Source organism: Ictidomys tridecemlineatus, chromosome 3 (assembly GCF_052094955.1).
Source record: "Ictidomys tridecemlineatus isolate mIctTri1 chromosome 3, mIctTri1.hap1, whole genome shotgun sequence".
NCBI classification, from domain to species: domain Eukaryota; kingdom Metazoa; phylum Chordata; class Mammalia; order Rodentia; family Sciuridae; genus Ictidomys; species Ictidomys tridecemlineatus.
This window is the reverse complement of record NC_135479.1, coordinates 25294103-25307674: the sequence shown is the minus strand read 5'-3', so window position 1 is coordinate 25307674 and position 13572 is coordinate 25294103. Positions and strand designations below refer to the sequence as shown.

General features: G+C 45.9%; 2 protein-coding genes across 7 annotated transcripts in view; both read left to right on the top strand.

The window, feature by feature from the left end:
* The window catches only part of Fam117a (family with sequence similarity 117 member A), a 63509-nt gene extending 61529 nt beyond the window's left edge, over nt 1–1980 (top strand). For all 3 annotated transcript variants that reach the window (XM_040268907.2, XM_040268906.2, XM_005321689.3), the window contains one exon: nt 767–1980. In XM_040268907.2, coding sequence (XP_040124841.1) covers nt 767–1067 — 301 coding nt within the window. In that variant the 3' untranslated portion in view covers nt 1068–1980. The remainder of the gene's footprint in view (nt 1–766) is intronic.
* Nucleotides 1981–4306: 2326 nt separating this feature from the next.
* Slc35b1 (solute carrier family 35 member B1) lies at nt 4307–13195 on the top strand. Of its 4 annotated transcripts, none has more exons than XM_005321690.5 (9): nt 4307–4541; nt 5349–5452; nt 6019–6149; nt 6441–6471; nt 7073–7230; nt 8029–8155; nt 9347–9453; nt 9855–10008; nt 10591–13195. In XM_005321690.5, exons 1-9 carry the CDS (start codon nt 4330–4332, stop codon nt 10641–10643), a joined length of 1077 nt encoding a protein of 358 aa, XP_005321747.1. In that variant the 5' UTR covers nt 4307–4329; the 3' UTR covers nt 10644–13195. The 4 variants fall into 4 exon arrangements, with proteins under 4 accessions (XP_005321747.1, XP_040124842.1, XP_040124843.1 ...); XM_040268909.2 differs by having other exon boundaries at nt 4523–4541; nt 6044–6149; XM_078042200.1 differs by lacking the exon at nt 4307–4541 and having other exon boundaries at nt 5355–5452; nt 6044–6149.
* The last annotated feature ends 377 nt before the right edge of the window (nt 13196–13572 follow it).

Genomic DNA, 13572 nt, shown 5'->3' with positions numbered 1-13572 from the left:
AGTGTTTTCCTACTCTCGCCTCTGCAAAAAATTATGCAGCTAAAATGTCAGTAGCACTAAGGCCAAGAACCCTGCTTTAGGCTATAAAGTCTTAGAATGTCACTGTGCCTAGATCTCTGCCTTCAGGCATGTGGTCTGCCCCTCAAACACTACTCCCTGGAGAAAATTTTCCAATGAAAAGATCCCTTGGTCTCCTAGAATCACATTACTGGGAACTGTTCCTCCTATTTCTAGCTAAATTGTGTTTCATCTATTTAGCCATATTTTTAAAAAATAGAGAGCTGAGGAGCCTAAAGACTGTAGGCTTTCATTTTTTGATCGATCAAGTTACTCCTGTTTGAGCTGGGTGCAGTGACATCCCTGCAACTTGGGAGACTGAGGCAAGAGGATCACAAGTTCAAGGCCAGTCTGGGCAATTTAGAGCCTCTCAAAATTAAAAAGGGTTGGGAATGTAGCCTTGTGGTAAAGCACCCTTGGGTTCAATCCCCAGTGCCATTTAAAATAAAAAAGCTGGGGCTGGGGATGTGGCTCAAGTGGTCGCACATGCCAGGCACTGGGTTTGATCGTCAGCACCACATAAAAATAAAATAAAGATATTGTGTCTACCTAAAACTAAAAAATAAATATTAAAAAAAATAAAAATAAAAAAGCTACCATCCTGTTTGAGCAGAGACCCAGTTCTCTGGCTGCTGGCAACATCTCTCACCCTCTCTCACTGGCCACTTTTCTGTGTGTTTGTATGTGTTTGTCTCTCTCCATCCTCCAGGTCCCCAGGTCCTGACCTGGCCTTCCTGACTTCCTGTCCTGACAAGAACAAAGTCCATTTCAACCCAACCGGCTCAGCCTTCTGCCCTGTCAGCTTGATGAAGCCACTCTTCCCTGGCATGGGCTTCATCTTCCGTAACTGCCCCTCAAGCCCGGGGTCTCCCCTTCCCCCTGCCAGCCCCAGGGCACCGTCTCGGAAGGATCCAGAGGCCTCCAAGGCCTCCCCACTGCCATTCGAGCCATGGCAGCGCACCCCACCATCAGAAGAGTCTGTGCTTTTCCAGAGCTCCCTGGTGGTTTGAGGGGACCCCCCTCAACTTTACTATGGAGACCAGTGCCTTGGTGGCAGGCCCCTCTCTAGCTCCCCAAGCATGGGGATGGAGGAGCCCTTCCCTCTCGGCCTTTGAGCACTTTCACTTATTGTGTCAAAGCCCCAGGTCCTCTTTCTGATGGACACCAGCCCCTCCAAATGTGAGGGGACTTGCCTTCTCCTTTAGCAGCTGGGCAGCTGACAACTCACACCTGTGTACCTGCTGCTTCCCTCACTCAGTGGAAACTCACCCAAGAAGGTCTTGAGTCTCCCACCCCAGGATGCAAGTCCAAATGACTTATAGGAGGCTCCTGTTGTGGTGGAGTAAGCTGGCTGTGATTGAAGGAGAGGGGAAGGCCAGACTCCCTTCCCTCTCCACCTCCAGAAACACGGAAGAGAAGTCCAGAAGCCAGACACCCCAGCTCCGTGCCTCCCTCTTTTTGGAGGAGCTGACCAAAGCGGCCCTAGAGGGCCACAACACTTGACCAATTCAGCTGCTGGCAGAGGGAGGAACCAAGTGTTTCCCAAGTGGCATTTTCATCTCACTTTCACCCTGACTAAAGATTGTCTTAAGCAGCAGCCCAGCCCCAGGTGGGTGGCGGGGGAGAGGGAGGGCTGGCATTGCTCCAGGTGGCAAGTGGTGACTCTACACCCTCCACCTGCCCCAGGGCTGGGCTGGATTAGAAAAATGCCTATTTTTCTTGTATCAATGTAGAAACTCTATTTTCTCCCAAAGACACTATTTTTGCAGCTGTTTGAAGTTTGTATATTTTCCGTACTGCAGAGCTTACACAAAATTGAAGAAGAATGTTAATGTTCCAAGTTTTCTTATCTTGTGTTTAGAGATTTTTTTTTTTCAGATCTTGGTGTTAATAGACCAAATAAATCAATAAGTATTCCGGGCAGCTTGAAGTTCTGTTTAAATACCTGGGGTAGGAGGAGTGGGGCCGAGATACAGGGTACCATATTCATCACTTGCAAGGAGCCCTTACTTAATACATAACTAGTGGGCTTGGGTGCTGTATGAACTCTTACCAAGAATAACAACAACAACAACAAAAAAAACAGGTCCAAGAAAAATCTTTCCAGAATGGTGTGTCCTGGAGGTGGGGTGCAGGAATCATTAGGGAAATTACCTGTTTCTCTATGAGTCTAAGCAGAATGGATTTCATAGAGGAAAGAAGGTGACCAAGGAAAGACAGTATGCCCTTGCACTGGCAAGGGGGACAAGACCAGGGAAGACTACTCAGGTGGACTCGCATGGCACAGTAAAGAAGGCTTTGCTCCCATTGGGTATTCTCAGTGAGTACCCCCCCAGCACAGTGTGCAACCTTAGAGAATACAAAGAAACCGTCCTTGCCCTTTTGCAGTCTCTCGGTCCAGTGCTGCACCTGTTAGAGTTCTGAGGCTTTTGGTGAAAATTTGAATAATCACCAAACATTCTGACAGTGCTTTGGAATTCACAAAGCATTCTCACAAAGGACATCCCCACTGCATAGATGAAAAGTTGACAACCGGAAGAAGAGTCACAATAATGATATAAATAACTCTACCTATCTCAGGCCATTGTAACTACCATTCATGGGCTTGGTAAAGCAGCAGATACCGTGTTAGGTGCTTCATACCGTGTTAGGTGAAATGCCATCAAAATATGACAACCACCCAAAGAGAGAAATGTCATAAGTCCCATTGTACTGATGTGGGAAGGTCAAAAAGATTGAATAACTTTTCCCAAAAGACACATAGTGGGGGAGCTAGGATTGGAAACCTGATCATTTGAATACATTGTCCATGCTTCTAATGACAGTGCTCTCCTGCTTGTTATTATATTCCCATTAATTTTACATTAGGAAACTTGACTCAGAGGTCAGGTGAATTGTTTGAGGTCCCAGCTGGCAAAGAAGCAGAGCTGGAACTAGAACTCAGGTCTGGTCCCAGCTCCTGTTTGGTTCCCAGGAAGTGCCACCTGATTCAGTGGAGTAAGCTAAGAAGCAAGAGAGCTGTCTCCCACCCATAAAAAGAGCTGGGGACAGAGCCTGTATTCTATCTACTACTCCTCCCGCTCCATGAAAGATATCTGGCTTGCCCCCAAAGCCTTAGTGAGTCAGGCCCCAGGCGATGGGTGTGGTGCTGCCCAGCGTTTCCTTCCTTTGCCTGAGGTGGTGCCAAAGGAATAAGCTGCTAGAGAGAAGCTCAGAGTCCAAGGGGCCACCTGAGAATTGGGCCAGTTATTAAGTGGAGGGTTGGGGGTGGCAGTGGAAAGACCTAGTGTCAGTCTTACCCTGGCAATTCTGTTCAGCGGGTGGAGATCTAACCCTTGGATGCGGGGGAGGGGGGCGGGGGGGCGGGATCCCAAGAGGGCTTAATAATGGTGGGAAAGAAGCTGGGGGGCAGCCAAAATATTTGCTCCATTGTTGGTGAGCTGGAAGGCCTTTAAGAAAATTCACTTCAATAAGCTTGCATTTCCACCTCCAGGATGTGATGAAATAAGATCGGAGTTGAGAAACAGTAATGACCAATAATATCTTAAATTTCCACATCACAATTTACAGTTTATAAAACACTTTCATAAACCTCAGCTCATTTGATCCTCAGAACAGTCAAGGGGCGACAACGCGGCTATTACTAATTATCTCTATAGTTTTCTGAACGTGGCTCAGAATTTAGGCTACAAGTGTAGGATGCCCGGATCTAAAGTGACAAGAGCCCTGACCCACCGCTTTGTAAAGAGCCCTGCTCCTCTAAGCCAGGCCTTGAACGCTCCGGAGGAGCCCGCTCGAGTTGCTGACGCTACGTAGCAGCTAGAGGGCGCCAAGACTCCACCTGCTTCTTGGTGTTAGGACCCAGCAGAAGCCGGGCTGCCGACCCGTAGAAAGACTATTTGATCGGCTCCGCCGGCGCCCCTCCTCCTTCCCCGCCCACCTGTCTATCTTCACGCAGTGCAGCCAATTGGTGACCTCCACATCCTTATACGTCATCATTACACGCCCGGGTATCTCCCAAGCCACTCCGGTGAGCTCCGGGTTGCAGTTGTCTTCGGAATTGCCTGGTCAAAAGAATCTCTTTAGCGAGGCGTTAACCTTGCGAATTCCTATTCTCCTGACCACTAGGAATGGAGCCAAGGTCTCAGCGTCGCTATTCTTTCCTAGAAGGCAATTGCTGGGTTCTAAGGAATTTCCCTCTCGGCGGCCCTGAGCTGGCAATTCTGGAGGTGACTTCTGGGGCCTAGTGAGAGGCGGTCGCATGCAGCTCCTATGAGGCCCCTGCCGCCGGTCGGCGATGTCCGCCTGGAGTTGTCGCCTCCGCCGCCGGTGCCGTTACCGGCTGTGAGCGGGTCTGTGGTCGGCTCGTCCGGGCGTCTCATGGCCGCTAGCAAATCTCTGGTGCCCGACCGGCTGCGCCTGCCGCTCTGCTTCCTTGGTGTCTTTGTCTGCTATTTCTACTATGGGATCCTGCAGGAAAAGATGTGAGCGGACCCCCGGGGAGGGAACGCAGACATTCCCCCTCATCCAGTCCCCTCTGCCCAGCCTGCGTCCCAGTTCATAAGAATTTTATTTTCTGGCCCTGGGTTTTCCTCTTGTTCTTTCGCCTGGCTCTGGCCCTCCTAGTATTCCGCTACATTTGTATCCGCAGTTGAGCCACCCGCTAATTCCAAAACACCAGAGTTGGCCTCTGGATTTTCGGTACCTGGTTAATTTTCTTCCTTTAGTGTTTTTGCTTTTGCTGGTTTCAAGAACCTTTGAACTGCTGGGCGTGGTGGTGCACTCCTGTAAGCCCAGCGGCTGGGGAGGCTAAGGCTGGAAAATCCCAAGTTCAAAGCCAGTCTCAGCAACTTAGCGAGACCTTGTCTCAAAATAAAATAACAACAGCAATAACAAAAACCTGGAACTTCTACCCCAGAGCAGGTTTCCTTGACCTGAACCAGCTGCTCTTTGAAACTCCCAGATGCTTGCACCCAGCCTGTTCTTTTGCTCTCGGCTTTGCTGTCTAGTGCAAATACTTCTGCCTGGGGTACTTCGTTTCACTGTCACATTTTACTTGTGTCCTTTGTCTCTGTCCTTTATGGATATTATTTCCTTCGACTGTGGGATACACAGGCTGAGATGCCTATGTCCCTTTTGTAAATGAGCCCAGTGATCCTTACAGACACTCTCTCCCTACATCCAAAGAGGAAAGGTAACTCCAAAGCCTTCAGTGGCTCTGGGCACACTAGATGAAATTGAGTGAAATATACTAGTTTCCCCCCTTTTTTTCTCATGCATTTTATTTTTAGAACAAGAGGAAAATATGGGGAGGGAGCCAAACAGGAGACGTTCACCTTTGCCTTAACCCTGGTCTTCATCCAGTGTGTGATCAATGCTGTGTTTGCCAAGATCTGTGAGTACCTAAATAGTAAATTGTTGAGTGTCCCCCACCTCCTGCCACCCTGGACATTCACCTTAAAGTTTTACTTTTTCAAACTCCACCCACTTTAGTAATCACACAACCTCTCTGCAGTCTGTAAAACTAATAATTTTGAAATGAGATTAAATATTATTTCCTTACATTAGCCCAACTATTGAGTTAGAAATATGCAGAAAGTGGATCTTTTGTGTTCTAAATCCCTATTGAGAATACTTAAAACTTTTTTTCCTTTGGCCCTTTGACTTTCCTTTGTGTTTCATCTTCAAACATGTTTTGAACTTTGTTTGTTTCCAGGAGACTAGCAGCAGGGTTAAGTCCTCTCTTGAATGGAATGAGACCTCCATCTCCACCCAACATGTCATCTTGTGTTAGCTTAGGTGGAATTGGGGAGTTGGAATGATTTTCAGCAATTCCTCAGTCTAAGAAGATAGAATTAGTTTGGCAAATTCCTTTCATGCAGCTTCAACTTTTGCTTAGTGGTCCATCCTAGCCCCACCAGGTTTCTCTTGTATGTTTTTTTTTTCTTCTTCTTCTCCCAGTGATCCAGTTTTTTGACACTGCCAGGGTGGATCGTACTCGGAGCTGGCTCTATGCTGCCTGTTCTTTGTCCTATTTGGGTGCTATGGTCTCCAGCAACTCAGCACTACAGTTTGTCAACTACCCAACTCAGGTGAAACTTCAGGGTGGGATGAGTGTTGGCTCAGAATTGTTTGAAAAGGACTGAGGGGGCTTCTGTCATGTCTGTGACTTAAATAAAAAGAAACAGCCCTGGGAAATAGTATTTGAGAAATTCAGAGTATAAAACCTGGAGCTAGGGTATAGTGGTGGGTTGGGCCATGACAGGGCTGCTTTCTGAGGCTAATGTGCCCCATGTAGGCCTTTTGCTTACTTAATGTGACATGTAATATGGTTCCTGGCATGTCACAAATGTTCAGAAATTATTTGCTGAATTTAATTTCAGGTCCTTGGTAAATCCTGCAAGCCAATCCCAGGTAAGCAGAAGAAGATGGTCTCCATCTTTTGTCCTCACTTTTCTTGGAATAAACTCACTTTTCCTCTGCCAGAGAGATCTGTGTCTCTCTGGATTTCATCATAGCTTTCTCCAAAGAGTTTCCTTCAGTCCTTCTCCCTGCCCATCTAGGCATCTTTGCCATTTCCTGTGGTGTGTATTGGCTGGTAAACCTCAGTGCAAGCTGGAGACTAGCTTAGTCAGCTTCACGTGGTCAGTCACTTTGGTGTCCATGTGTTTACATTATTATTACATATCCTAATATCCTAAGTCCCATTTTGCTCATCAGTTTCTTTTTCTCAACCCCTCGTCTTTCCCCACTGTTTCCCACTCATGCTGCATTTCTTCCCGTAACTTTCACCTTTGTCCTCTACCTTTTCCCCGCCTTATACTCTACTCAAGCTTGTTGCTCAATCATCTTTATCTAGGTGCCAGCTTGGCACCCCTCCTCTCACTTTCTTTAGGACTTCTTTCTCGGACATTCTTTTCTTCCTGAGTCTTTTCTTGGCTCCTGGGAGGAGGGTAACCGGGGTAATTGATGCCTGTGAGTACCTGAATTTTCCACTCTGTTTTTTTCCCTGTAGTCATGCTTCTTGGGGTGACCCTCTTGAAGAAGAAGTACCCATTGGCCAAGTACCTGTGTGTGTTACTAATTGTGGCTGGAGTGGCTCTTTTCATGTACAAACCCAAGAAAGTAGTTGGGATGGAAGAACACACAATCGGCTATGGAGAATTACTCCTGGTATGCAGTCCTGGGGAGGGCAGACTTTTCTGGCAAAGTTAACCAGAGGACAGCCCTGGTTAACTTTGGAGACAGAAGGCTAGTTACATATCTTGAGAAAGGTTGTGGTACTCCTTGCCCTCCATTTTTGGGCTCTGCTACAGGGCTCTGCTGAACCCATGATGGGAAGCCTGAAATATTTAACTACAGCTTCTGGGGAACAGATAACTCTGAGGTTTGTGTCTAGATCATAATGTGAGGTCATGGAGACTTGAGAAAAAAGGAATAATGTAGCTCTTACTGTGAACTTCTAAGCAGTGTGGAGGCCAGGGTTAAAAATAATACACTGGGAGCTATTGCTTATGTGTTAGGGACCATTCCAAATCTTTTTCATATTAATTGATTTTTACAACAATCTCCTAACACAGGTAATATTTTACAGATAGTGAAACTGAGGCTTGTTGTCCATGCTATTTAAATGGTGGAGTCAGGATTCCAAACCAGGCAGTCTGACCACAGAATCCATTATTTGGAGCACTGTACTCCAAGCTAGGAAACTAACCTGATGGGATTAGATTTCTCCAGCTTTAATGAAAGCTCTACTTATTATAGTTCCATTCTACAGCTCAGTTAGCCTGTCAATTCAGTGCCTGGGGGACGGACATCATCTCTGCCCACCTTCTACCCAGGACCAAATGACATCAGGTTTCTGTCCTGGGGTAGTGGCTTTTTGAGGAGCCCTGAGGATAGGAATCCTGTGTCCTGAATTAGGGAGAGGACTTGGTGGTTGCATTGCAGGTTGCTCTCTTTTTTTCCCAGCTATTGTCTCTGACCCTGGATGGACTGACAGGTGTTTCCCAGGACCACATGCGGGCTCATTACCAAACAGGCTCCAACCACATGATGTTGAACATCAACCTTTGGTCGACATTGCTGCTAGGAGCTGGTAAGGAGCAGTTCTGCTATTCTTTCCATGTATCACCAGAGGGCAGACTGCACTTGTCCAGTTGATCCTGTCTCTGCTGCCAGTTGCTTACTTTGTGCAGACCAATGCTTGGTTCCAAGATGCCCTTCTGTCTAAACCCTGAGAAACCTTCCTGGAATGACCTGCACTAGCAGGATTTGCTTACTACCTGTCACAAATGCAACAGGGGTCTCTCTCTGCAACAGATATCACGGGAAGACACACATTGTAAAACACATGGAAGTGGGGCTGGGGATGTGGCTCAAGCAGTAGCATGCTCGCCTGGCATGCGTGTGGCCCGGGTTTGATCCTCAGCACCACATACAGACAAAGATGTGTCTGCCAAATACTAAAAAATAAATATTAAAATTCTCTCTCTCCCTGTCTCTCACTCTTTAAAATAAATAAATAAATAAATAAATAAATAAATAAATAAATAAATAAAACACATGGAAGTACCTGGGAACTTTCCCTCTTAGAGGCAAACAAGATATTGGAATAGTGTTCATAGGAAACAAACAGGTATACACTGAATGCAATTCAAATGTGAGTTCATTTTTCTCCCCTGGTACTGGGATTGAACCCCAGGGGTACTCTACCACTGGACTATATCCCCAGCCCTTTTTATATTTTGAAACAGGGTCTCACTGAGTTTCCCTGGCTGGCTCCAAACATACAATCCTCCTGCCCAAGTCTCCCTAAAGCCTGGGATTATAGGCATCTGCCACTTTCCCTGGCTTATATTTTGCTTTGAAATGATTGTTTCCTAATTTTTCAAATTTGGGCACCTGTAGAAAGTATTTTTTGTGTAGCACATCAGGATAGTGGAGGAGGCTAGAGGTGGCTGGAAGTGACTAATGCAAGGAGCTTCCTTGAGTGAGAGGTATATGGGTCACTATCTCTCTCCACAGCACCCAAGGATCTTTGCTGCCTCCTGTCACTGGAGTGGAAGTAACTCCTTAACTTTCAAGCCTTTCTCACCAAATCAAGTCCTTAGTTAGTTTTTCTAATCAGAAAACAAAACAAAAACATAAGAAAGATGTGTGACAGGCAATATAAAGGCACTCCATATAGTTTTCCATACTCATCCTCCTTCATAGTACTGGAGCAGACCATGCATAGGTGTGTGTGCCACATAAGATGTGCCATTTTTCTTTTACTGTTTCTTCTTAGGAATCCTGTTCACTGGGGAGCTCTGGGAGTTCTTGAGCTTTGCTGAAAGATACCCAATCATCATCTATAATATCCTGCTTTTTGGCCTGACCAGTGCCTTGGGTCAGGTGAGTTCTTGAGAGGGGATATCCTGGCTTCCTTGTGGAAGGGCTGGTTCCTTAGGAAAGACTGGCCTGGCTGGGATAAGAAATGTCAAGATTAGCCCTGATGGGAGGGGGGATAGTAGAGGATAGGAAAGGTAGCAGAATACAACAGTTACTAATATGGCATTATGTAAAAATATGGATGTGTAACTGATGTGATTCTGCAATCTGTATTTGGGGTAAAAATGGGAGTTCATAACCCACTTGAATCCAATGTATGAAATATGATATGTCAAGAGCTTTGTAATGTTTTGAACAACCAATTAAAAAAAAAAAAAAAAAGATTAGCCCTGATGTCTGTTACTTTAGACCTAATGGTAAGATACCCAAGAATCAACCTGAGCCACCTTTCTCTCATTCTCTAGAGCTTCATCTTCATGACAGTTGTGTATTTTGGTCCCCTGACCTGCTCAATCATCACGACAACTCGGAAGTTCTTCACTATTTTGGCCTCTGTGATCCTCTTTGCCAACCCCATTAGCCCCATGCAATGGGTAGGCACTGTACTTGTGTTCCTGGGTAAGTTCCACCCAAAGAAGACACCTCTCTTGGCTACACAGAGGGGCGATGACAGAGCTCTTTATGTTTTTTCCCCTAAAATATAGTTATGTATTTGAAAATTTAGCTGTTTTAGAGAAAACTTTCTCAAAAGAGAAAAGGAAGCATTATTTCTAATGTATTCTTCTTAATGTGCTTTTCTTCAGTGGTCTCCTTCCACTGACTTGATTTACCCAGATCCTGAGCAAGACAAAATTATGCTATTCCCTACTAACTTGTGATGACATAGATGAACTGAGAAAACTGTCTTAGACATTCTGACTCAACTTTCTTTCAGACTTGCTATATGTACACACACACACACACACACAAATATGCATGTGAACATGCATGCGTGCACACACATATATTTGTCATTAACCAGTATCTTGGTCATTTTGTTTGTTTGTTTGGTGCTATTCTGTTGTCTCTGAGAAAGTTATGTAGAACCAGTGTTCTGAAATTCAGTTTATTTAAATTTCGAGAACCAAGACTAACTCCCCCAAATCATTGGTAGGTTTTGTGTCTCCCCATGAAGCTAAGTCCATTTTCTCCTTTCCATAGGTCTTGGTCTTGATGCCAAGTTTGGGAAGGGAACAAAGAAGACAACCCACTAGGAAGAGAGAGACTACCTCCACTCCAAGAATACTTAAGTTATTTCTCCAACAGTGACATCTCCTGGGAAAATGGACTTAGTAGTGATAAGGAACTGGGTTCCAGATTTTTTTGTTTTTTTTTTTTGTTTTGTTTTGTTTTGTTTTTAATCAAAGGAAGCAAAATCACATACTCTAAAAAAAGCTCTTGGATTTTCATAAGATGAGTGGGCAGTTTCTGTTCTTGATCAACTGGGGCATAGTCTAGTACAATTAAAGAGAGAAGGAAGAGGCAGGGGTCTGCTTGCATCCCACTCTGCCCCTGGCTGCTCTCTTAGGTGTGGGTGGCATGGTTGGCCAAGTGATTCCCCAAGAGTCTGAGCATGATAAGGTGGAACCTTGAGAGATTGTATGATTGTATGGCTGTGCCAGTAGTCTCTGTTCCTACGGGCGAAGCTCTAAATATGCTATGACAGGTAGCTGTCTGTTACAACTACAGATGTAGGCATCACTTCTTAAGTTTGGGTGGGCAAGCATGTCATGAAAAACCGAAGGTATGTTCTCTCCTTATGAAGTACCTCAAGGTTAGGGTTAAATGAACCCAGATTCCCAGAATTTGCTAGTTTTTCTCTTTTCCCCACTGCCTCTCTCAGCCAAAGCATGACAGAGAGACCCCATGCATGTATCAAACAGCTTTGGAAAGTCTGTGAATGTACTTTTCCTATTCCCTCCCTCCATCTCTCCGTCTGTTCTCAGTCCACCTGGTCCCCTCCAGGGAGGCTGGATTAATCCCTCCTATTCCCCTGCCCCCCTTCAGCTGCGAAAGCATTGCAGTCCTCTGCCATCCTGGCTGTGCCAAGGTGACACCATGCCAGCTTCTGCCTGTTGAAAGGGATGCTGGCGGAAGGCATGGTGGCTGAGTCCTGGCACAGAGCCGCTGTAGAGTTTTCTGGGTGGTAATGGGGGGAGAAGGCGGAGCATGGAGCAGAGCCACCTGCCCACTTCTGCCTTCAGAGTTGGAAATCATAATCCTCCAAGGACCAAACTTTACACATGAAAGTGCATTTCCACCAGCTGCAACTTTCCCTCCATCTGTTCAACAGCCCCAGCCCCTTGGCTCTCCAGATGGGAGCGCGCGGCCTCCTTCCTGAACACTGCTTTGGCACCCCCCCTCCCCCTGACTTTCAAGCCCTGCCTCACTTGCACTCATCTTGCTCCCTAGGGGCCAGGGTGTCACTGCAGCCCTGCCTCCACAGTGGCTCCTTCCCCCATTTTTAACTCCTCCTTGAGAAGTTTTAAGTACATCTGGCTGAACTAACTTCCTTTCTCCACCCTTTCCCCTCTGTTTTTTCATCCAGAAGGTTTCATCATTTGGCTTCTTGCCTGCTAGACTGATAGTTCTTCCAGTGTCTTCTGCACATTTGTTAGATGGTTAGATCGGGTTACAGGGTCAGGGCTAACAAGCAAGCATTATCCAAGCCTGCTGTTTAAAAAAGAGACATCTTCCCAGCTATCAGACTTGGCCCTTCCACCTCTTCCCTCTGCCATTCCCAACTAGCTGTCTCAAAAATGCCTAATACTAATCACCAAGAGCAAGACGGGGTGACAGCAGCTCAGCATCCTGGAGAGATGGCTCACAGGGTAAGCCTGTTCTACCAGTGGTGGCTGGTCCTGTTCTAATGTGTTCACTCAATCTCTTGTCCATTCATCCAACATTTATTTCCTTCTGGATGCCACCCACTGTGAGCATGCTGGGAGTTCAGTTAAGTAGAACTAGTATTTACCCTCTAGGGGGCTCACAGTCTAATTGGGAGATAGGAAAACCGAATCACTGCTTCTCAGAAATGCAGGGATAACAACGAAGGAAGGTGTCCAGGCAAGGTGAGGCTTGACTGGAAAGTGTAGGAAGATGAAAGTAGCAGATGGAGCTTGGCAGCATTGCCAAGCAGGAAAAGGGTTTTCAACTGCCTGACTGCTCCCCCTTTTACCCCTCTGGTCAGTTCCAATGAGAACACATGGCAGGACAATAGCTTTCATTACTCAACGTGAAGATAATCTGAAAATGTTTTGTAAGCTGCCAGCTTATCCCGGGTGACATACTTACCTGTAGCATCACAGGGACAGAGAGTGCCAGATTTGACTAAAATAGGTACCACTGTTCGCTTGTAACATTAGGGCTGATAAATGTGAAATACCAGACAAGTTCAAACAGAAGTGTTGTTGATCACTAACCCTGGGCGGCCTGATGCCTCAGGTTTCTAAAGATCAAAGGACTTTCATCTGCAGTTAATTCTCAGCTATGTGCAGAAGGGAGGGAACCAGCATGCAAATTTCTCCAAGCCCTGTGTTTTCAGTTTGGGGCAAGTTGTACTTATTTCTATTTTGGTCAAAGCATCCGGTCCACCTCCTTTGCTGTTCTTGCACAGGCTCATGGTATAGTGATTTTTCATTTCCTGTATACCTCAGTCTACAGCAAGGGGAGGGACCCACAAATGTAATTTGGGGTACCATCCTAGGATAAGCTATTCTGGAAGTAAACATTAAAAGAAATAAAAATCACATTGTTTTATAAAGGACTTCAATTGGCAGGAATTAACATTAACTGGATAATCAATGAAATGGGTATTTAGGAATAAATGATTTGTTTTTCCACTGCTCTGTAATACCCTTGTAAAGAGGACTGAGCAAATTTCTGCATTTTTTAGAGATAGAAGAACCTAAAAGAATATAAGGTGACTAGCAGTAGGTTCCTGGGTATGTCCGTGAGTTGTGTCCTCCAAGGAAGGAAAGTAAAGCTCTTCAGAAGCCCTATAGCCTCCACTGTCTGGCTCCACTTGTCAGGGAACAGTTTGCACATTTATGAGTGGAGCTGGTCATTTTCCCCAGATGCCCTGGCAGAGAAATTGTCCCAGGTCTCTGTGGGATCATTCAACCCTTCCCATCAAAAACCTAC